The sequence below is a fragment of the Prionailurus bengalensis genome, chromosome D4 (assembly GCF_016509475.1).
Source record: "Prionailurus bengalensis isolate Pbe53 chromosome D4, Fcat_Pben_1.1_paternal_pri, whole genome shotgun sequence".
Taxonomy (NCBI): domain Eukaryota; kingdom Metazoa; phylum Chordata; class Mammalia; order Carnivora; family Felidae; genus Prionailurus; species Prionailurus bengalensis.
The window spans coordinates 87,137,831-87,158,228 of NC_057359.1; the positions used below are offsets into that span (position 1 = coordinate 87,137,831).

General features: G+C 57.7%; 2 protein-coding genes and 1 non-coding gene across 9 annotated transcripts in view; all 3 read left to right on the forward strand.

The window, feature by feature from the left end:
- The window catches only part of URM1 (ubiquitin related modifier 1), a 36,565-nt gene extending 27,634 nt beyond the window's left edge, over positions 1-8,931 (forward strand). For 2 of the 4 annotated variants that reach the window (XR_006295025.1, XM_043566046.1), the window contains 2 exons: positions 1,245-1,398; positions 8,395-8,931. Coding sequence is in view for 3 of the 4 variants with exons in the window: in XM_043566046.1 (XP_043421981.1) it covers positions 1,245-1,398; positions 8,395-8,468 (228 nt within the window). In the remaining variant the exon portion in view is untranslated. Of the gene's footprint in view, positions 1-1,244; positions 1,399-2,355; positions 2,467-3,312; positions 3,735-5,833; positions 5,929-8,394 lie in introns of those variants that run through there. The other 2 variants (XM_043566045.1, XM_043566047.1) reach the window with 2 other exon arrangements.
- LOC122475536 lies at positions 682-904 on the forward strand. Its single transcript, XR_006295222.1, has one exon. It is a non-coding gene; the product is annotated as a small nucleolar RNA U3 (small nucleolar RNA).
- A 116-nt stretch (positions 8,932-9,047) lies between the features above and the next one.
- Positions 9,048-19,586, forward strand: CERCAM (cerebral endothelial cell adhesion molecule). Of its 4 annotated transcripts, XM_043566043.1 has the most exons (14): positions 9,215-9,326; positions 10,316-10,387; positions 10,723-10,833; positions 11,008-11,125; positions 12,145-12,279; positions 12,383-12,587; positions 14,297-14,416; positions 14,752-14,828; positions 14,933-15,039; positions 15,859-15,991; positions 17,599-17,726; positions 17,867-18,070; positions 18,464-18,719; positions 19,046-19,586. In XM_043566043.1, exons 3-13 carry the CDS (start codon positions 10,760-10,762, stop codon positions 18,717-18,719), a joined length of 1,557 nt encoding a protein of 518 aa, XP_043421978.1. In that variant the 5' UTR covers positions 9,215-9,326; positions 10,316-10,387; positions 10,723-10,759; the 3' UTR covers positions 19,046-19,586. The 4 variants fall into 4 exon arrangements, with proteins under 4 accessions (XP_043421977.1, XP_043421976.1, XP_043421978.1 ...); XM_043566042.1 differs by lacking the exon at positions 10,316-10,387 and having other exon boundaries at positions 9,048-9,326; positions 18,925-19,586; XM_043566041.1 differs by lacking the exon at positions 10,316-10,387 and having other exon boundaries at positions 9,048-9,326.
- Positions 19,587-20,398: the final 812 nt, after the last annotated feature.

Here is a 20,398-nt window from a genome sequence, read left to right on the forward strand (position 1 = left end):
GGACTTGGCTGCAAGGATCTTACTGAATAGAAACAGGCAGCCCTCACTGAGTCAGGCACTGTTCTAAGGACTTCTATGTACCTCACTGAATGGTCGCCACACTCCTACAAGGTGAGTTCACTTTTACAGGTTGGAAAACCGAGGCACAGAATGTTGAAGTAACTCGTCCATGGACACGCTACCAGGAAAAATCAGAGTGGGGATTGGAACCCATAACCTGGCTCCAGAGCCAGGGGCCCTTAAATGTTCTATCCTGCTTCTTATTCTTAGGAGGTCTCCACCAGAGGTCATTTGGTCCAATCCCCTGCATCTGGGTGTCTGCCCAGGCCAACCTCTATTCACAGACAAGAATCAATCTCGTTTTTAAAAGCACCTGCTCCAAGGGTGGAATCCCCCCTGGGGGTAATCAGACATTTATTTATTCATAGCCTTCTGGCCTGGGAGGAGAGGCCCTCCCACCCAGAACTCCCCAGGGTCCAGCTGCCTCATTGCCCCTCTCCTTCCCACTGCGGTGTAATCAGAAGTGAGCCAGTCCTGCCTGGTGTCTCAGCTCCACAGACTCAAAGCTGTGTGGCCCTGGACAAGTGGCTCAGCCTCTCTGAGCATCAGCTATCAGCTGTAAACAGGAGTTAATGATGCACCTGTTTTATGAGGTTGCTGAGTATTAAGCGATCAAAGGTGATGAAAAGACTGTTTCCAGGGGTCATTTCTATCCTCTAGTCATTGACAGTTTCAGTTTCTCCAGTTTCTGGAACCCCAGAAAACACAAGAGAAGCAGGAGGCAGCCTTCTCTCCTGGATGTGAAACCAGCTTTTGGTGTTGCTTCTGCACCTGCCACTTGCCATCGATAATTGTCCTTCTCTTCCTTTGGGAGAGCAGGAGAGAGAGGATGTCACTGAGTGGTCTCTGTCGTTAAAAAAAAAAAAAAAAAGAAATCCAGAAAGGGGTTAGTGATCACCATGCCTGGCACCTGCTGTGAAATGCCCAGAATAAAGTGGTGAATACTTCTCACTATCACCACCATCATCATGGAAACCCGTCTGTTTGTAAGATAAGAGCCTCATGCTTTGGGCCTTATAGTTTAGCCTCCTCATTACAGATGGGGAAACTGAGGCCCAGAATGGGGAAGGACTTGCTCAGGGTCACCTGGCAAATTGGTGGCAGAGCGGGAAGGAGCTCCCAGCCCCCCCCCCCCCCCCATCCACAGTGGAATCCCCATCCCTTCTCCTTCGCTCCCTCCCCAGCTCAGGCCCTCCTCCGGGGAGCCCCCTGGGTCCAGCACCCTGGCACCCGGTCTGGTCCAGGCAATGCCCAGGAGAGAAGTAGCAGTGCCTGGAGGAATAGGCGCAGAAGCCGTCGCGTTCTCAGCCCTGGCTCTTTGTCTGCTGCTTTGTGATGGTAAGTGCTCCCCCTAAATCAGTTCTGTGACACTGTTATTGTTGCCCAGGGCGCAAGAGTCTAAACTTTTCCCCTGAGGTCAAGAATGTGGCCGGTCCCCAAGCCGCCAGGAGCAGGGGCCTGGGTGGCTGGGGGTGGGGCTGGGGCCTCACCCCGAGCTGGGGCGAGATGTGGAGGGGAGGGGGTCAGCGGGAACAAAACGCTTTGAAATGCCTCCTCTCCATCACTGCCAACATTGTCCGCTGCCCGCGGGGGGCCTGGCACCGCCTCGCCGGGGCTCCGGCCCCCAGCCCTGGCCAGGCCCGGCCCGGCATCTGAAAATGGACAGAAGGTTATTGTCCCTCTTCGCGGTCCTTTGTCTGCCCCAGTTCCAGATGTCTAGGCTGGGACCAGGGAGCTGACCCATGGTGGGCAGGGGGGGAGAGGACAAAGGGGGAGAGCACGGGTCACTGCATCCTGAGGGGTCGTTCCCAGACCCTGAGATCCCACCCAGCCATGGCCCAGTCACCTTCTGGGCTGTCTCAGCCCTGGGATTGTCCCTGTTCCCTTGTCCCTTCTCCCCCTCCCACCAGACCAGGTTCGGGCCACAGGAAGGAAGGCCACAGGGGTGCAGGAGTTAAGTGCAGGAGGCCTTGGGATCCCCACAGCTTTACCCCAGTAATTGTGATCTTGGGCAAGTTGTATCTCCCTTGCAGCCTGCTGTCCCCATGGAGGGAGGTTCCACAGACCAGGGTCCAGAGCCTTATGTGCCAGCTCCATACTGGGTGTGGGGGTGCACAGTGCTAGGTGGGCCACTCAGATCCTTCCAGATTATGGTTAGCAGTCACAACAGTAAGGGGTGATACTTCCCACCCCTCTCTGGGTTGGGTGCTGGGCTAACCACCTCATCTGCATTATCACCATCCTTTCACAACAAAATCGAAGACACAGAATATTGTTCTCACGTCCATTTTCCAGTTTTGGACCGTGACACTGAGATGTAAAGTCACTTGCCCAAAGCCAGGATGCCAAGAACAGCAAAGCCGGGATTGTAGCCCAGGCTGACCCGCAGCCACCCAGAGGAATGATCTGCTAATAAATACTTGGAAGGTATTGAGCACAGAGCCTGGCATGGCTCCGGGAGCCGGTGGTAACTCCACCCGTCAGTGATCCCATTTCACAGATGGTGCTACCGATACCCAGATACCTTTCCTGGTGGGGTCGGGGGGAGTGCGGCGGGCAAGGAGCTCAGGGAGAAACTTAAATAGCAACAGCAACAGCGATTCCAGAACCGCCAGGACTGGCCGGATAGCGGCAGGCAGACCAGTTTCAAACGCCAATTCTGCTTGGGCTCGGGCAAGCAACTGACACTGGCCATTGCCTCAGTTTCCTCATCTGTAAAATGAAAACATTCCCGACGTCACAGGGATGTGGTGAAAATTAGCACAATGCCTGGCACACAGCAGTTAATGATAGCTATTATTATTCTTATTACTATTGTTATTATTCTGAACAAATTTGTCCCTTTGAAACTTCCTCTCACCTGGGGTCACCTGAGGACAAGGCTCCGATGAGAGGAGGGGATGTCAGGTTAGCAGCTGTTGAGGGGGTGGGCATAGCAAGGCTTGGTCTTCTTGGGGGGGTCTCTGGAAGTCTTGCAACAGGCTACTCCCGCGGGGCGGGGGCTGGGGTGGTGGATGTAGGAAGGAGCTGGCTGGGCCCAGAGGAGTTAACAGCTCCCAGGCCCTGGCCCAGTGGGGCTGCCACGCTGCAGCCCCAGCCACAGCAACAATTTTCGCAGAGCTGCTTCCTGATGGGCAAAACAGCTGGCTACCCGGGGAAAACAGCTGGCCTAGCCCCAGCTTCCTGAGGACAGAGGCAGAGCCTCAGAGGAGGACAGCTCCACATCTGGGGTCCTGGGAGATGAGGGCATGGCCAAGAGGGAGAGGGTGGTCCTCTGGAGTGGGTGTGGGCGTTGGGTGGGACCCCTGGAGATGAGAGGGTGTGGGCGGATTCTTGGAGCAGAGGCCAAGGTATGCTAGGTCTAAGCAGAATGGGCGGAGTGACTCCAGCTGGGCAAGAGGTCTCAGTCTCCCCCCAAAGAGGAAAGATGAGGGGCAGGGGAGCCGATGGGGGTCGAGCCCGCACTCAGCCCTGGGTCCTCTTGGAACCGGGCTCGGAACTGAGCTAGGAAGGAGCACAGGCGGGTCTCCTGGACTCCTGTCTACCGAGCTGCACCCAGGACCAGAAGCAGGGCATGGGCCCCTCCTCTGGCCAGGATGCTGGGCTCCTTTGGCCACAAAGCAGGACAGGGGCCCAGAGAGCCCCCAACCCAGGAGACGTGAAGCTGGCAGCTGGTAAGAGCTCCATCCAAGCAACCTCCCTGCCGTGGGCCCCTGTTCCTAGCTTGCTTGGCTGCCAGGCTGTGAGGACCCCCAACCTTGAAGCTCTGTCTGGGCCCTGGGGGTCCCCAGGCTGCCCCCACCCATTGGCAGGGAAGAAGCACCTGAGACCTCACATGAGGTTGGGCAGGGTAGGCGGAGGGTTAACACGGGTGTAACCAGAGTCCACTGGACCAGAGCCACCTGCCTGGGCTTCTGACCCCCAAGTCCACAGGCCAGACACCCCTAGTTTCTTTCTGACCAAGGGGGCTTCTCTAGCCCACCTTCCTAACCTGCAGGAAGAGGGGGTCGGCCCCTACCTTGGGTGTGCCAGCCTCAGCGCCCCTCTCCCTGATGAAGGCCATCCTGCAAAGCCTTTGCCAGCGGACAGGCCTTGGAGCAGAGGCTCCCAGCGGGGAAGAAGGCGCAGGGGAGGGGGACAATTCTTCCGGGGTCTCTAGCGCCCAAAGCCAGACTGAAGCCTAAGGCGCTGGCGCCACCACCTGGCTCTGCCCAGAACCACAATGGCTGAGGGATGGGTGTGAGGATTCTGGGATTCCGGGTGGGGTCCGGGTAGCCCAGAGCCCAGTTAAATGTTGGCCCAGGGTGGTCTGGACCTATTCAGCAAGAAGGGCCCAAACCATCTTTTGTTTTGTTTTGTTTTTTCCCAGGCATAGAGTCTACATGACCCCGAGAATGAGGCCATAGTCCCCATAGGACAGCAGCTTCAAAGTTTAGCCCGCATCAAAACCGCCTGGCAGCCTTGTGGCTTTAACGTCCGCTCCCACAGTTTCTGACTATGAGGGTGGGGGGAGGGGCCTAGGAATTTGCATTTGTAACAATGTCCAGGTGCGGCTGATGCTGGCTGGTCTGGGGACCATGCTCCCACAACCACTGCTTTAGCATTTCTGTGGATCTGGCCCGCTATTACCTCTGTAGAGTATGTCCTGTTATTATATCTGGGGGCAAAAAAAAAATTAGTGGAAGTACAGGTGCATGATCAGCCCATCTCAGTCCGTGACCCACCATATTTCTACTGAGAGCCCACCTTAGGTCCGGCTGGCCCTGCTCTAGGGCTGGGGATAAAATGGTAAACGAGATGGACGGGTCCCCGCCTCAGAACTGACAGCCAGGAGGGTCTGGCATGTGATCTTCCCACCTGGGAGTCTAAAAGGCAGCTCGAAAGAAGGTCCAGACAGACCTCGAGTCACAGTCTACCAGCTTCATCTCAGGTCTTCCCTGTTCAGTAACTAGCCCACCAGCCAGTCCAGCTGCAAGCCCCGAGTCACCCAGATTCCTCACTCTGTCTCCCGCATGGAATCCCACAAGGCAGGGGCTCTGCCTCCATAGTGCGTCTGCTCTCTGCCCACCGTCATCTGTCTCTCTGAGTGTGATCTCCTCCTTCTCTCCTTGCCCCCTGGCCCACCCTCTGCGTGGCAGCCAGAGCAATTTTTTAAGGGATTATCACATCACTTCTCTGCTTACCCTCTCCAATGTCTTCCTTTTTTTTTTTTTTTAATTTTTAGTGTTTATTTTTAAGAGAGAGACAGAGTGTGAGTGGAGGAGGGGCAGAGAGAGAGAGGGAGACACAGAATCTGAAGCAGGGTCCAGGCTCCAAGGGGGTCAGCACAGAGCCCGATGTGGGACTTGAACTCAGGAACTGTGATATCATGACCTGAGCCAAACTTGGATACTCAACGTACTGAGCCCCCCAGGCACTCCCAAGTGTCCTCCTGTTGCACTTAAAACACATCCAAAATCCTGATGCAGCTTTAAGGCCCTGGGTGGTCCTCACCTCTTCCCATACTCCCTTGCTCCCTGGGCTCCAACCACTGGCCTCCTTGCTTGTTCCCCCCGCAGGATCTTGGCCCAACCTGTCCCCTCCAGGTGGAACACTCTTCTGCTAGAACTGCCCTGAGCAGGCTCCCCTTGTGCCCTGAAATAACCTCGATGTTGCCCCCCGCCCCCGGCTACTCTCTGTTCTTATGAACTGGTTTTATTTTGTTCATAGCACTACTATTCTTTGAAACTATTGGTTTATCAGTTTGTTTGTTTCCTGTCTGTGCCCTCACCAGAATGCGAGCACCCTAGAAGCAGAGATTGTCTTATGCACTATGTGCTCCATAAATACTTGCTGAATGAATGGGATTATAGAGGATGCCATGGCAGGGTAAGTCCCCCAGACACGACATGGGGAAGGTTTTCCAGAGGAAGTTAGTTGAAGGCTGAGACAGGAGGGCCTATAGAAGTTCAGGCGGAGAAAAAACAAACAAACAAAAGGATGTGGGACAGTCCTAAAGCATGGAGTGTTCAGGAAAACTGTACATAGTCCAAATCGGCTTGAGCAGATTAGAGGAGAGGGGAGGTCAGAGGAGTCAGAGAAGTGTCACATAGGCCATGCAGGGCCTCGCTGCTCTGTGAGGGGGTTGAGCCCTATACTGAGGGCAGTGCGCAGTCCCTGAAGGGTGTTAACCCAGGGCATTTAGAAAGAGTGGCTGAGGGCAGAATGGTTTCTAGGGAGAAAGTGTGGGGGGCAGGTCTCTGGGAGATGCTGTGGGCCAGGTGAGTGGTACTGGTATACCGGTCGAGCGGCAGAGCAGAAGGAAAGAGGTGGCCAAGTGCCAGGGATATTGAGGAGGTGGTTTTGCCAGGATGAGGTGATGGAGTAGGTTGAAAGAGGGATGCGGCATCAGTGACACCCAGCTCTCCAGCTTGAGGGACCAGGTGGCAGAGGTACCATTCTCTAAATTGGGGAGGCCACCAGAGGGGGAGATGTTGGGGGAAAGGGTAGCGTTCTGTTTTGAGCAAATGGAATCTTGGGGCACTTGGCTGGCTCAGTCGGCAGAACATGTGACTCTTGATCTCAAGGTTGTAAGGCTGAGCCCTACCCCTGAGTGTAGAGTTTAACACACACACACACACACACACACACACACACACACACACACACACAGAATGTGGGTCCAAATGGGTAGTGGAGACACTTGCGATTTTCCAGAAAGACAGAGTGGCCCACGTGGTCAGCTGCTGAAGAGAACCCTCTTCTTGGTTGAGGAGGTAATATCCTTTGTGGGGAGTGGCCAGGAGGACTCTGGTCTTGGCAGGAGCAGTTTGGTGGAACGGAGATGAGGAAGGGACCCTTGGAGCAAACAGATCCTAGTTCAAGGGGTTTGGAGCGAGAGAGAGAGAGATAAGACTGTGGCTGGGGGCCCGCAAACAGCTTGGTGTTTTCCTGTTTTAAACTGGGGGAGATTCAAGTCCTTTGGAATGTCAAAGGAAGCACCCAGAAGAGAGGGAGGCTGATGATTCCAGGAAGGGCAAGGGCATTTAGAGCTTAGGGGCCTTTCCATCCTGAGGAGGGGGTAACTCTTCCCGTGGTACCAGGCAGTGAGAGCTGCGGTAGGCTTGGGGGAAGGGGATGGAGGTTTGCAGGCTGGAAATGAGAGCTCCCAGGTGAGGGCTTCTTTTTTCTCCAAAAAGTATCAGGGAGATCCTCCTGGAGCAGAGATTGCAGAAGCTGTGACATGCCACTGAGGAGAGGAGGCAGGAGCAGCACAGGGGAAACGGCCCGTTGGGCCTGGTCAGAGTCCAGTGGAGAGTGGAAATCCTGTCTGCAGTAGCCCCAACATGCCGAAAAGCAAGATGGTTATAGGGTTTTCCCGGGCAGGGTTGATGGGAGAACCCACAGGCAAGGGAGTCAGTGACAGGCTGGATCACTTGATGGACTGGGGAGTGAGGAAAGGGACAATGGGAGGGGTCAATGCATTCAGAGGAGAAGGAGGAGAATTGAGGAGGAGGAGTTGAGGCTGGAGAAGAATTTGGAAACCCCTGTGACCAGCAGGATGGACAGAGGCTCTGAGATGACTCCAGGATGGGAGAGGAGGGGCACACTGCTTCCTTTTAGAAACGGAATCCCCATTCTGGGGCCGGGAGTGCCTTCTGGCCAGAGGCTACCACGCAAGGGAAGGGACTCTCCCAGAGGACCTCAGACCTTTCATTGTAGGACCACTAGCCACCTAGAAGCTTTGGAGTGGGTGGGGCTGGAGACCAGGACTCCAGGGTTCAATGCCCCCGCAGGTTGCCCCATCTTCAGGCAAGTCCATTCCTTGCTGGTTCCCCACCCTTCCCCCCTCAGCAGAGTTAGTGTGTATAGGCTTAGCCCTCTTCCCTGACCCTGGAAAGAGACTGAAGGGAGACCCAAAGGAGCCATAGGAAAGTAGGCCTTTACGGTGGGGAGGGGAGGTGAATGGAAGGGGAGCTTGGCTTCTTCTCCAGTGCTGTCTTTCAGCCGCAGCAATTCTTCCGGGGCCAGGCTCCATGCCAAGAGAAGCTTGGAGTGCATTCATTCCTTGCAAACCCACCCAGAGGAGGACCAGAGGTGAACCAGAGAAAGTGATACTGAGCTGGAACCTGCCGCTGGTGCCTTCAGGCCCCTCCCTTTCCTGCCCTCTCCTAAGAGAAGCTGGAGCCCCCTTCCCATCTCAGCTGGGGCCTCAGGACCCCGACTCTGCCCCAGGGGAGGCTATACCTCCTGCTTCGTACGTGGCTGGGTCAAGGTGCAGGCTCTGGGGTTCCCCCTAGCTCTACACTTAGCCTGAGAGTGTAGAGGCTAAGCCTGAGAGTTGCTCTCTTAAAGGGCCGCAGCGCCGCCGGCGCTGGCGGCGGAGGCGAGGACAACGACGCGTGGAAGACGCAGCGCTCGGGACGTAGCTGGATGGCGCGCCCAGGGCCGGGGGACCCCCGCCCCGCCCCCCAAGCCGGGAGTCGCCGCGCAGGTCTGAGAAGTTCCGCATGGGCCCGCCAGAGGGCGCCCGGGGGAGGGGGCGGGGGCGGGGCGGGAACCCGGGAGCCCGGCTAGGGCCGCTGCCGGTCGGTCCCGCCCCGCGGGGCTGCGACTGGGGTCCGAGGGTCGGATGGGTGGCCAGGGATTCCGGACTCAGGGGTGCTGGACGCTCAGTGGAGCCGGATTCCGGGGGCTGAACCCTCCAGGCTTCGGAATGGGGCGTTCTCAGGCACCGGGGCGGCTCGGAGGCCGTCCCCCGGGACCCTCCCCTCTGCCTCCCTTCCCCCCGCCGGCGCCCAGCCGGGAGGGCGCTGCCCCTGGGTCGCGAGTGGGGCGGGTCTCCGGGTCCTGGTCCTCCGCTGCCCCTGGCGGAGGAGAGGGCACTTGAGAATCGGCGCGTAGCGGGTGGGAGGGGGAGCCCACTCTTCGGGGGTACGCTCCTCCCACCCTCTCCGGCCGCCTCGGCCCCGCCCCGGCCCCGGGCCCCGCCCCGGCCCGGCCGCACCGCCCACTCCCCTCGGCCGGGCCAGAGCCCCGGGGGCCGCTGCCGCCGCCGCCGCCGCCGCCGCCGCCGCCCGAGCGCCCGCCATGCGCGCCACCCCCGCCGCCCCGCTGCTCCAGCTGCTGCTCCTGCTGGGGGCGAGGCTCCAGGCTGCGGGAGTCGTGGAGCCACCACTGCCCGCCGTGGTCCTTACCATCCTGGCCCGCAATGCCGAGCACTCACTGCCCCACTACCTGGGCGCGCTGGAGCGGCTGGACTACCCCCGGGCCAGGCTGGCCCTCTGGTAAGAGAGACTGGGCATTGGCACCCTCTGGGCATGTACCCCCGGGTCCCACGGACAGCCTCCACCCCAGATGGGCTCGTCTGCTCGTCCAGACACCACCCAGACAGGCCCCTCCCCTGGCAGACAGGCCCTCCGCAGTCGCGAGCCCCTGGAAAGAACCCCTTATCCCCTTGGCTCTGCGGACTGACCTCTGAGGACTTAGGTTGACCCCGAAACACTCACCCCGGCCCCTACTCCTCCAATGGGGACCTCCTCTGGGTTTAAGTGGGGTCCTCTTGCCCTAGCTTCAGAGCCCAAACTTAAGCCCCGTGGGCCCTGTGATTGGCTTGACCCGGAGTGGAGCAGACAGGAACAGCTGGCCTTCCCTGGGTCCCCACGTGGCAGAGATCAGCAGGACTGGGGGATCCTGGGGAGCAGGTGAGGGTGCTATCAGTCTGGTTCCATGCTGCTCTGCAGAGGGGTCAGAACTGCTCCTTCTCTGGGCAGGTCCCAGCCTCTCTGTGGAGGGTGTGGGTCCTGCCATCCGAGGGCAGAGCCCCTTCCCTAGAATCTCTCCCCCAGCCGTCCCCACAGGGCGCTGGAATCAGAGGCCACAGTCTGTGGAAGCCAGAACAGGGAGGAGTCCCAAGCTGAGGTTGGGGATAAACCGAGAGAAATGACACACTACCCCCCACAACACACCAAAGTCGGGCTTGGGGTGGAGCATGGCCTGGGGAGGCGGCCCACAATGACCACAGTTTGGGAGTTAGTTAGTTCCCACCCCGCCAAGACGTGACACGTAGTTAGTCCTCACTTCTGGGGAACTGGCTTAAAGGGGCAGGATCGCCTAAAACCTGGGGTCTTGGCCGAGCCCTCTGCGTCCCCCTCTGTCCTGGGAGTCCCTTCCACAGAGGAGAGGTTATGCTCTGTGGTAAGGGAGCTCCGTCCCATCAGCCCTTCTCAGGGGATGTTCAGAGTATGGCTTGGTCCTTATTACAACTTTCGGGCAGGGGAGGCAGCAGCTCTTCTGTCCAGTCCTGAGAAGGGGAAGGGACTGACCTGTCTCCTGGCGAGGACGGAGGGTATCGGGGGCACGTGGCAGGTGTGTTCCTCAGAGTTGAGGTACTTTTTCTTTCAAATGCATTCGTATGCTGCCGTCTCAGCCCATGAGCCACGCAGGACAGCTTGCAGTTACAGAGGCGGAAAGTGAAGCCCAGAGACCGATGGGACTTGCCTGAGGTCCCGCAGTGGGTCACAGACCTGTGACTGGGACCCGGCTGCTTGCCTCACTCTGTAGCACACCTCCTTCCGCTGCAGCACCCAAGGGTCTAGCCTCACAGGTGCTGGTGCTCCAGGGGTCACGGCTGCCTCGGGGTTTGGCTCCGCCTCCTCACCCTTCTTCCCCCCGTGTCCCCAGGTGTGCCACGGACCACAACACGGACAACACCACACAGATGCTGCAGGAGTGGCTAGCCGCTGTGGGTGATGACTATGCAGCTGTGGTCTGGAGGCCTGAGGGGGCGCCCAGGTGGTGATCTCAGGGGCAAGGTTCTTGGGGAGATGGGCGATAGCTATAACCTAGAGAGGAAAGGGGACAGCCCCAAGCCACAGCCTTCAGGCCAGGGCTCTGTCCGCTGCTCTGCAGAGACGAGGACCACATGTACCTGCCCCAGGGGAACATCTCGTCTCTTTACCCTCTCAGGTCCTACCCAGATGAAGAGGGTCCCAAGCACTGGACCAAAGAAAGGCACCAGTTTCTGATGGAGTTGAAACAGGAAGCCCTGACCTTTGCCAGGGACTGGGGGGCTGACTACATCCTGGTAAGAAAGCCTGGCTACGATGGGAGTTTCCCTCAGGCGGCGGTATCAGTCCCTGATAGACATCTTGCTGTGACTTGACAAACCTGTAGGCTGGACCCTCCAGCTAGCAACCTGGGTCAGAACCCAGACCAGATATTGAGCTTGGATCCCCATGTTTGAGTTCACATTAGCTACTAAGCCTGGATCCCTGAGACAGATTGCAGGGTATATACTGAGCCTAGATTCCTAGAGCCCAGAGTGTAAACTGAGCCTGGTTCCCTGGACTAGAACTCAGAGTAGGTCTTTGACGCTACTCCCTAAGTCAGATCTAAAATAAAGTTCTCACGGGGCACCTGGGTGGCTCAGTGAGTTAAGCGTCTCACTTTGGCTCAGGTCATGATCTCACAGTTTGGGAGTTCGAACCCTGCATCAGGTTCTGAGCTGATGAGCCCCTCTCAGCAGCTGAGAGCCTGAAGCCTGCTTCAGATTCTGTTTCCATCTCTCTCTGTCCCTCCCCTGCTCATGCTCTTTCTCTCTCAAAAATATATTTTTTTCTAAGTTTATTTATTTTTGAGAGAGATAGAGACAGTTCGAGTGGGGGAAGGGCAGATAGAGAGAGAGAGAATCCCAAGCAGGCTCCATGCTGCCAGCGCAGAGCCCGATGCGGGGCTTGAACTCATAAAATCATGAGATCATGACCTGAGCTGAAACCAAGAGCCAGACGTGCAAACGACTGAGCCACCCAGGCACCCCCCTCTCTCTCAAAAATATAAATAAACATTAAAAAATGTTTAAGTAAAGTTCTTAGATCAGCAACTCAGGTTTAACCCCTGGACCCAATCCATGAACCAGTGCTCCAGACTAGATCCTTGGTCCAGAAACAAACTTACCTTGTTTATAGGTTCGAACTTTCTAACGGAAACCCTTCGGATCCCAGGAGATATGTGGGGTCTCTGGCAATCCAGAGGGATCCCACTCAGTGAACCCTTGGGGGTGTAGCCCAGACAAGGCTGGGACCTGTGACAGCCACCTCCCAAAAGTTTGCAGATACAGACAACATTCTGACCAACAACCAGACACTGAGGCTTCTGATAGAGCAGCGGCTGCCCGTGGTGGCCCCCATGCTGGACTCCCAGACCTACTACTCCAATTTCTGGTGTGGGATCACCCCCCAGGTAAGGCTGGGATGGAGGCCTCAGGTCTGTGGGCCATGGCGGGGGAGCAGTGCTCTGGGGAGGACGGGCCGCTGTCATAGCTCAGAGCAACCCTTTTCCCCAGGGCTATTACCGCCGCACAGCCGACTACTTCCCCACCAAGAACCGCCAACGCCGGGGCTGCTTCCGTGTCCCCATGGTCCATTCCACCTTCCTGGTATCCTTGCGGGCTGAGGGAGCAGCCCAACTCGCCTTCTACCCCCCTCACCCCAACTACACCTGGCCTTTCGACGATATCATCGTCTTCGCCTACTCCTGCCAGGCTGCTGGTGAGGACCAGCTCTCTGTGAGCATTCCTGGAGGCCTCTGGGCCTTTGCACATGCTGTTCCCTCTGCTTTGCACACCCTTCTCCAGTCTCCAATTCATCCTGTTAAACTCTTGTTGGTCCAGGTCGTAGCCTTTCTTGAGCCCGCTGTGCCAGTAGGCTAGATGTCCTTCTTCTGGATTCCTGGTACTTTCATGTATTGGTTCATTAGGCAAATGTTTATGGAGCACCTACCATGTGCCAGGCACTGGGGAGACAGTGGTGAGTAAACTCAGGCAGCCTCTGCCCTCCTGGAACCTCCAGTCCAGTCAGTCCAAGGAGCTCACAAATCAATGTGCAATCACAGCCATGACAGGAAGGAATGTTTCTTGATTCTAGGTGCTCAGGGAGCTTAGACCAGAATAGATCTGGTCAGGGAAGGCTTCCTGGAGGGTATGAACTTTGAGGCTGAGATCTAAAATACGGGAAAGCATCAATAAGAGCAAGAAAGAGCATTTCAGGCAATGGGACCGGCAAGTGCAAAGGCCCTGTGGTAGCAGGGAACGTAAGAAGGCAGGTGACAGGACCCCAATAAGTGAGGGAGACATGGTACAGGCTGAGGCAGGGGCCAGCCTGTGTGGACCTGACCAGCAAGCATCTGGTCTTTAGCCTGAGAACATTGGGCAGCCAGGAACACTCTGATGTTGGCATTATTTTTAAAATGGAAATTACTGGAGAGTGTTTGGGCTGAATTGGGCTAAATCCAGTCCTGAGAAAGAGTCAGAGATGGGAGTGAGACAGAGACACCAGCGTTGAAAAGAGAATCTTAAGAAGAGACTAATTCGGGGAGAATGAGAAGCGACCATCTAATCCAGAAGTGCCGTACGTGAGCAAGCGGGCTGCCAACAGTGGCCAGAGGGGAAAGTGTGGTAACTGGCTTTTTCATGCAAGGGGTATTGGTGGCGTCCGTTGCAGACAGGCAAGACAGGAAATCTTACCAAGTGCAAAAAGTGAGCGAAGGGAAAACAGAGTCATGGAAAATCCGCGAGAAGAAGCGGAAGTGTTCCCTCGCTTTTCCAAGGCTACCGCTGTTTCAAGGGGCAGCCGCTGGAAGGAATTTTGTAATGGGGTTTTGTCTGTATCATTCAGGCTTCCGGCGCCCAGCTACTGAGTCCCTGCTCTGGACCAGGCTCTGTGCTCCCTGCTGGGCATGGGGTTGACTTTTAAGTAAATACTGTGCGCCTGTCGCTGAAGAGTTCGCAGTCCATACGAGATAAAAGGGAAATAAGTAATTACAATAAAGGTGACAAATATTGAAGAAATAGAAAAGGTGGAGGGCAGCGCGGGCGGGGCAGGAGGTGTGGGGTTGCTTAGAGGGGTCTGGGCACAAGGTGATGGTGCTGGATCCAGGCGGGGCAGCAGGGACGAGGCATAGGTGGGGGAGCTTTAGCGGGTGGGGCTGGCCTGGCCCGATGGCTGTGGTCAGGTGGGAGTTTGTCTGCTCCTCCCTCCCCAGGATGCTCACCACCATCCCCCAGCACCCAGCTGGTACTCTAGACACATCTGTTGAATGAGTAAACCATCTCAGCAGAAGGGTCCCTTGGATACTGTTTGAGTAAAGCCCTTTCTCCCTGCAGCCCCACGGTTGGGACACTGAGTCCCCAAGAAGACACGTGCTTTGGGTTCTGAGAGCCCTGCCCCACCTGCAGCACCCACCCAGCCTCTCTCCGCAGGAGTCGCGGTCCACGTGTGCAACAAGCACCGTTATGGGTACATGAACGTGCCTGTGAAATCCCACCAGGGGCTGGAGGACGAGAAGGTCAACTTCATCCACCTGATCCTGGAGGCGCTAGGTGAGGGCTGGGAGATGGGGTGCTAGCCGGCTGCCACTGTTCCCTGCCACCCCCTGTGCCCCTTCTCCCAGGCCCTGGACCTGACTGGGCAGTGGGCTTGGGGTCTCAGCCTTACCTCTAATTCATTCCTCGTCTCTGGGCAAGTCCTTTTCCCCGCTGGGCCTCATTGTCCCCATCTCTACAATGAAGGCAGGTGAATTCTATGATCTCTGAGGGCTCTTCCTGCTGGGTGTTCTGCTGAGGGGGCAAAAATGAAGTGGGGGGCTAGGACTCCAGGGTCACTGCTGACAAGAGCCAGTAGGGATTTATGATTAGGGGGTACTTTTCTTCTGCAGTGGACGGGCCCCCCATGTGGGCCTCAGCGCACGTGTCCCGGCCCCCAAAGAAACCCAGCAAAATGGGGTTTGATGAGGTAAGTCCCCTCAGCCCACAGGAGCGGGGTGAAGAGGTGGGTGGGCTCTCCCCTCCCTCTGCACCCACCCCCGACTCTGCACCCACCTCCCCTTCCTCCTCCAGGTCTTTGTCATCAGCCTGGCCCGCCGGCCCGACCGCCGGGAACGCATGCTAAGCTCGCTCTGGGAGATGGAGATATCTGGACGCGTGGTGGATGCTGTGGATGGCCGGTGAGTCTCCCTGGGGGTGGGGCCCTGGGCAGCTGAGGGAGTAGTGTGGTCCCTTGGAGCCCCCTAGGAATGGGGAGAGCAGACAAATGAATTGGGCGTTAGCTGTTCCAGGAGGTACTCAAACAGGGCCTGAGTCATTGTGTCACAGAGAACCCCAGGGCAGACCCCGATAGGACAGGATGGCCTCCTTCAGCCTACTGGAGGGAGGAGAGTACGGTGGTTAAGGCCCAGAATCTGGAGCCCCGAGGCTTGCGCTCCAGCTCTGTCACTTACCAGCTGGGTGACCTCTGGCAAGTTACCGCCACCTCTCAGCCCTGCTGTGTGAATGGCAGACAATTGTGTCTCCCTTTTAGGACTTGTAAGGGCTCAGTGAGGATTTTGCACAGGGCCTGACACGTAGTAAGTATTCCAAAAGTTAGGCATCTTTATTATTATCAGGCTTATTCTTTTCCATCTTGGACTTAGGTCCCTGATGGGTGGGGGTGGGAGCGGGCCAGTCACGTGGCCCTGGGAAACCAGAGGTCACACGGCTGCACTTGCCCACTGCTGTTTGCCACTTACACCCCCACCCCCATCCCCCGCCCTTCAGATGGCAGGATGTCCATCTTTTCCCTGGGCGTCTGCCCAAGGAGTAGATACCGTGTTCCCCACATTCATTCTGGGGAACATCTTCTGACAGCGTCAGGCCACATGAAGCAGTAACAAGGCTGACATCTCCTTCAAACTAAACTCCAGGGTGCCCCCAACAGGCACAGGCGAGGTGCCCCTGGATGGGTCCCTGGCGGGCACCCCGTACCCCATTAGTCCCGTCTCCCTCAGGACCCTCAACAGCAGTATCATGAGGAGCCTCGGCGTGGACCTGCTCCCTGGCTACCAGGACCCCTACTCAGGCCGCACACTGACCAAGGGCGAGGTGGGCTGCTTCCTCAGCCACTACTCCATCTGGGAGGAGGTGAGGAACCCCCTTTTGGCCCACACCCCCCACAGGCAGAGCGGGGCCACCCTACTCACTGCTCTGTGCTCAGCACCCAAGGGAATCCGTGGGTGAATTCATATATTTTTAAACACCTGGCCGGCAGCTTTTTTGTTTTTAATTTTTTTTAATGTTTATTTATTTTTGAGAGAGAGAGACAGAGTATGAGTGGGCAAGGGGCAGAGAGAGAGAGACACACACACAGAATCCAAAATAGGCTCCAGGCTCTGAGCTGTCAGCACAGAGCCCGACGCTGGGCTTGAGCTCACGAACCGTAAGATCATGACCTGAGCTGAAGTCTGACGCTTAACTGATTGAGCCACCCAGGCGCCCCAAGACCTGGCCTGCAGCTTTAAACTGTGTTCATCCCTGTACCTTATTCATTCTGTCATCTCTGTTGAGCACCTCCTGTGTGCTAGGAGATATTCTGCTCTGAGAATACGGAGACAAACGAAAAAAAAAAAAAAAAAAGGCCTTTCTGGTTCTCTTGGGGCTCAGGGACCAGAGGAGGGCACAGAAACCGAGGAAGAACCAAGCTTGCCATGGAGGGTAGATGTACAGGCTTGTCCTAGAGTGTGGACCAGCCTAGATTCCTGGACTGATGTGGGGTCAGGGTGGCATTGAAGGGCAGTGAGAAGAGCCTTCTGGGCAGAGGAAAACAGTGGAGCAAAGGCCCTGAGGCAGGAAGGAACTGTATGTTCAGAAGTGGGAAGAAGAAAGGCCTGGGACTTGGCCAGGAGGACTCAGCTTAGGGCTGCCGGTATGGGCACCAGTGAGAGGTCACTGCCTGGCCACTGAGGAGGGACGAGGGGACTGGCCCTGCAAGGGGACGGTGCCCCCTCCAGGAGGCGGCACCCAGGCCCACTTCTTGTTTTTATTTTCTACTGCAGCCAAAATATGTGCATGTGAGCTCATATTTCTGTTTGTCTCCCTCTGTCTCTAAGCAGATTGAGATTGTCTCTGAACGTGATTTCTATTTCACCGTTGACTGTGCTGATTTCATGTTCTTTTCACATTTCCAGAAGTTACAAAAAGTATATTTTCTTAGGGATCGTGGGGGCTAGGGTCTTTCTTTAGAAAAGTCCAGAAGGCCTGGTGAGGAACTGGGCCTGGAGTCCAGTAGATGAAGGTTCAGATCCCAGTTCTGCTACGGGCTGTGTCCTTGGACAAGCGGTCGTACCTCCCCCTGTGTCTCCGTCTCCTTACTACAGTACAGGGACGTCGTGTGTCCTGCCTCTCGAGGGTCCCTGGGATAAGCAGTAATTCTGTGGCCCCTGGGGTATGGCAGCGCTCTGTGAATACAGCAAAGGTTATGATGGCTGTCATGATTCTACTTGAAGATTCTACCTCAGGGGAGGGGGCCTGGGGGGCCTTGAATGCCAGAGCGAGATGTTGGAATTTCAGTCCCCAGGCGGTGGGAGCCCCAGCAGGCTTTGGAGCAGCTGAGTGACTGACATGGCCAGGGCTGAACCTTTGACATATAACTCAGGCCAGGGAGAGTCAGTCATTGTCAGGCAGGTGGAAGGGGACAGCCTGAATCTAAAGAGCCATCCCCCTGTGTTGTGTCCCCTTCCCCCACACCACAGGTCGCTGCCAGGGGCCTGGCCCAGGTCCTAGTGTTTGAGGACGACGTGCGCTTTGAGAGCAACTTCAGGGGGCGACTGGAGCGGCTTATGGAGGAGGTGGAGGCAGAGAAGCTCCTGTGGGACCTGATGTAGGCAGCCTGCGCCTCCAGGGGCAGGGGAGAGGGACGGCCTCCCCACCGAGCCTGGCCTGTGGGATGCAACTGGGGAAGGGGTCCTCTGACACCCTAGGACCTACAGTGACTCCCGGGCCCCTCGGTGTCGCCCATAGCTACCTGGGCCGGAAGCAGGTGAACCCCGAGGAAGAGGCAGCCGTGGGGGGGCTGCCACACCTGGTGGTGGCCGGGTACTCCTACTGGACGCTGGCATATGTCTTGAGCCTGGCGGGTGCTCGCAAGCTGCTGGCCTCCCAGCCCCTGCGCCGAATGCTGCCTGTGGACGAGTTCCTACCCATCATGTTTGACCAGCACCCCAAGTGAGTCTCCGGTGGGGGCACGGCAGGGTCACCTGACCCCGGGGAGCCTACCTCCACAAGCATGAAGTCCCCTCGCTGGGCGGCTGGGGAGACTGAGGCTGGCGAGGCTGAGTCACTAATGCGAGGTCACCAAGGAGTAGCCCAGCCTAGCTTTGGAGTCAGACCAACCGAGGTGTAAACTCTGTGCTGCCGTGTGGTTTTTAGTCAAGCCACTTCTCTGTTCTGAGCCTCAGTTTCCCCGTCTGGAAAATGGAGACGACAGAAACTCCGCTTCTGGAGTTTGTCGTGAGGTCTTGAGGGGGAGGGCAGTGAGGGGCTTCGGGCAGGTGAGGTGCCCGGGCTCCAGGCAGGGGCCCCACCTCAGCCTTCCTGAGCCTTCCCCCCGCCTCACAGTGAGCAGTACAAGGCGCACTTCTGGCCACGGGACCTGCGTGCCTTCTCTGCGCGGCCCCTGCTCGCTGCTCCCACCCACTACGCAGGGGACGCCGAGTGGCTCAGCGACACGGAGACATCCTCACCCTGGGACGATGACAGCGGCCGCATCATCAGCTGGAGTGGCTCTCACAAGACGCTGCGTGGCCCCCCCCTGGACCTGGCTGGCAGCAGCGGGCACAGTCTCCACCCCCACCACCCTCGGGATGAGCTCTAGGTGAGGGCGGGGCTGGGAAGAGCCCCTGCCCCCCCTCCTCCGTGTGCCTTGGTTTTCTCTCCCCCGCAGGCTGACTGCGTCGTCGGGGTCTCTGTGTTCCCCTTCTCAGCCTGCCTTCTCCCCTCCCTCCCTCTCTCCCTGCCTCCCTCCCTCCCTCCAGCTCTGTCTCTGTGTGTGGCTCCCTGCTTTCTGTGTCCACCTCAAGCTTTCTCTCCCTGCCTGTCTCTGTCTCTCGGACCTTCTCTGTGTCTTCTCCTGTCTCTGCCTCTGCATATCCCACTCCCGTTCTTTCTCTTTCTCTCTTCTCGCCCCTTCTGTCTCACCAGGTCCAGGCAGTGACTCCAGAAGAGCTCTCAGGAGCAGGCCGCAGCTGGCCAGGGAGCGGACCTGGAGATCGCTGGCAGGAGCCGCCACCAGAAGCCACAGACCCCATAGAGACCCGACTGTCACCTTAGGCATGGCCACTCTGCCCTCTGGCCCCACCTTACGTGGGGAGAAACCACTCAGAGATGGGTCCCCTTCCCCGAAGTTCACGTAGCCAAAGGGCAGGGCTCCCAGGCCCTCTCACCCTCCTGACTCAGGATCCGGGGTGGGGGGGAAGGTGGGGGGCTCCCCAGCCTTCAGTTCCAAGCTGGGCCGACACCAGGAGCCCTGCCTTCCCCGCAGACCCAACTGCTGGGGCCCCTCTGCCATCTTCTACCTCCACCTCAGTCCCCTCCCCACTCGACGCCTGGGTCTCACCTGCCTGGGCCCACCCTCTCCCCTGGCCAGTGGGAAGTACAGGGGGGGTGAGAGGAGGGCCCTTGCAGACTTGGTGCCCAGCACATGGTAGACCCTCAATAAAAGCCAGCTGGTATGTGCACTTTATATGTCTAACTCCTGGATGAGCCTCTTTGTGTGTCACGAGGTCTGGGAGGGAAGGGTTCCCACCAAGGGTGCCCATGTGGAGGTGTCATGGCTGAGCAGTTGGAGAAGCAGAGAGAGGAGGGCAGCCTGGAGGAGGAGTCAGGCTGACTGGGCATGACCATCTCCTTGCCTGGTGATCTGGTGTGGATGCCATCCCTCCCTGGGTCTTAGTCTGGTGGTGAAATGGACATGGAAGGGAATTGTCATGGCCGGGTGGGTATGGAATGGCCCGGCCCGGCCCACAGTGAATGCTCACCCTTTGGGGCTGTCGTGGGCATCACTGGCCTCACCCTGCTGGTCGGGGGGCGGGGGGGGGGGCGGTGCACCCAGACCCGGGGCTGCTGAGCCTCCTTCCCTTTGAATCTTCACCTGTGCAATTGCCACCCTTCCCCTGGGAGAGGTGGGAGAGATCCAAGACTCCCCTCTGGCCCTAACCAGCGTGGCCGCCAGAGGGCGAAAGAAAGCAGAATGTGGACTTTGTGGGCCAGGGGCGCCCTCTGCTGGGACGGAGCCAGCAATGGGGAAGGGAGCCTGGGGCACTTGGAATCGCCTCCCTGTGCTGCCGGGCTACGCACAGCAGCTCCGCGTCTTCTGCTCTTCTGCTTAGAACTGCTGGCCTTCCTCCCTCTCCACCTGCCCTTCACAGGGTCAGCAGCCGTCTCCAGTGCCTGCACTCAGGCAGCTGGAGGGCATAGGGCGGTGGCTCCTTGCCTTGGCCGTGGCTGCCTTGGCCTCCACCAGCACAAGACTGGCACTGGCATGCCTAGGTTTCC

Excerpts from the sequence above, each read along its gene's own strand:
- CERCAM (XM_043566042.1), top strand. The coding sequence starts at position 9,130 with ATGCGCGCCACCCCCGCCGCCCCGCTGCTCCAGCTGCTGCTCCTGCTG. Across the intron at positions 14,829-14,932 it reads GCAAAATGGGGTTTGATGAG|GTCTTTGTCATCAGCCTGGC; the intron begins GTAAGTCCCCTC and ends TTCCTCCTCCAG. Across the intron at positions 18,071-18,463 it reads ATGTTTGACCAGCACCCCAA|TGAGCAGTACAAGGCGCACT; the intron begins GTGAGTCTCCGG and ends CCCGCCTCACAG.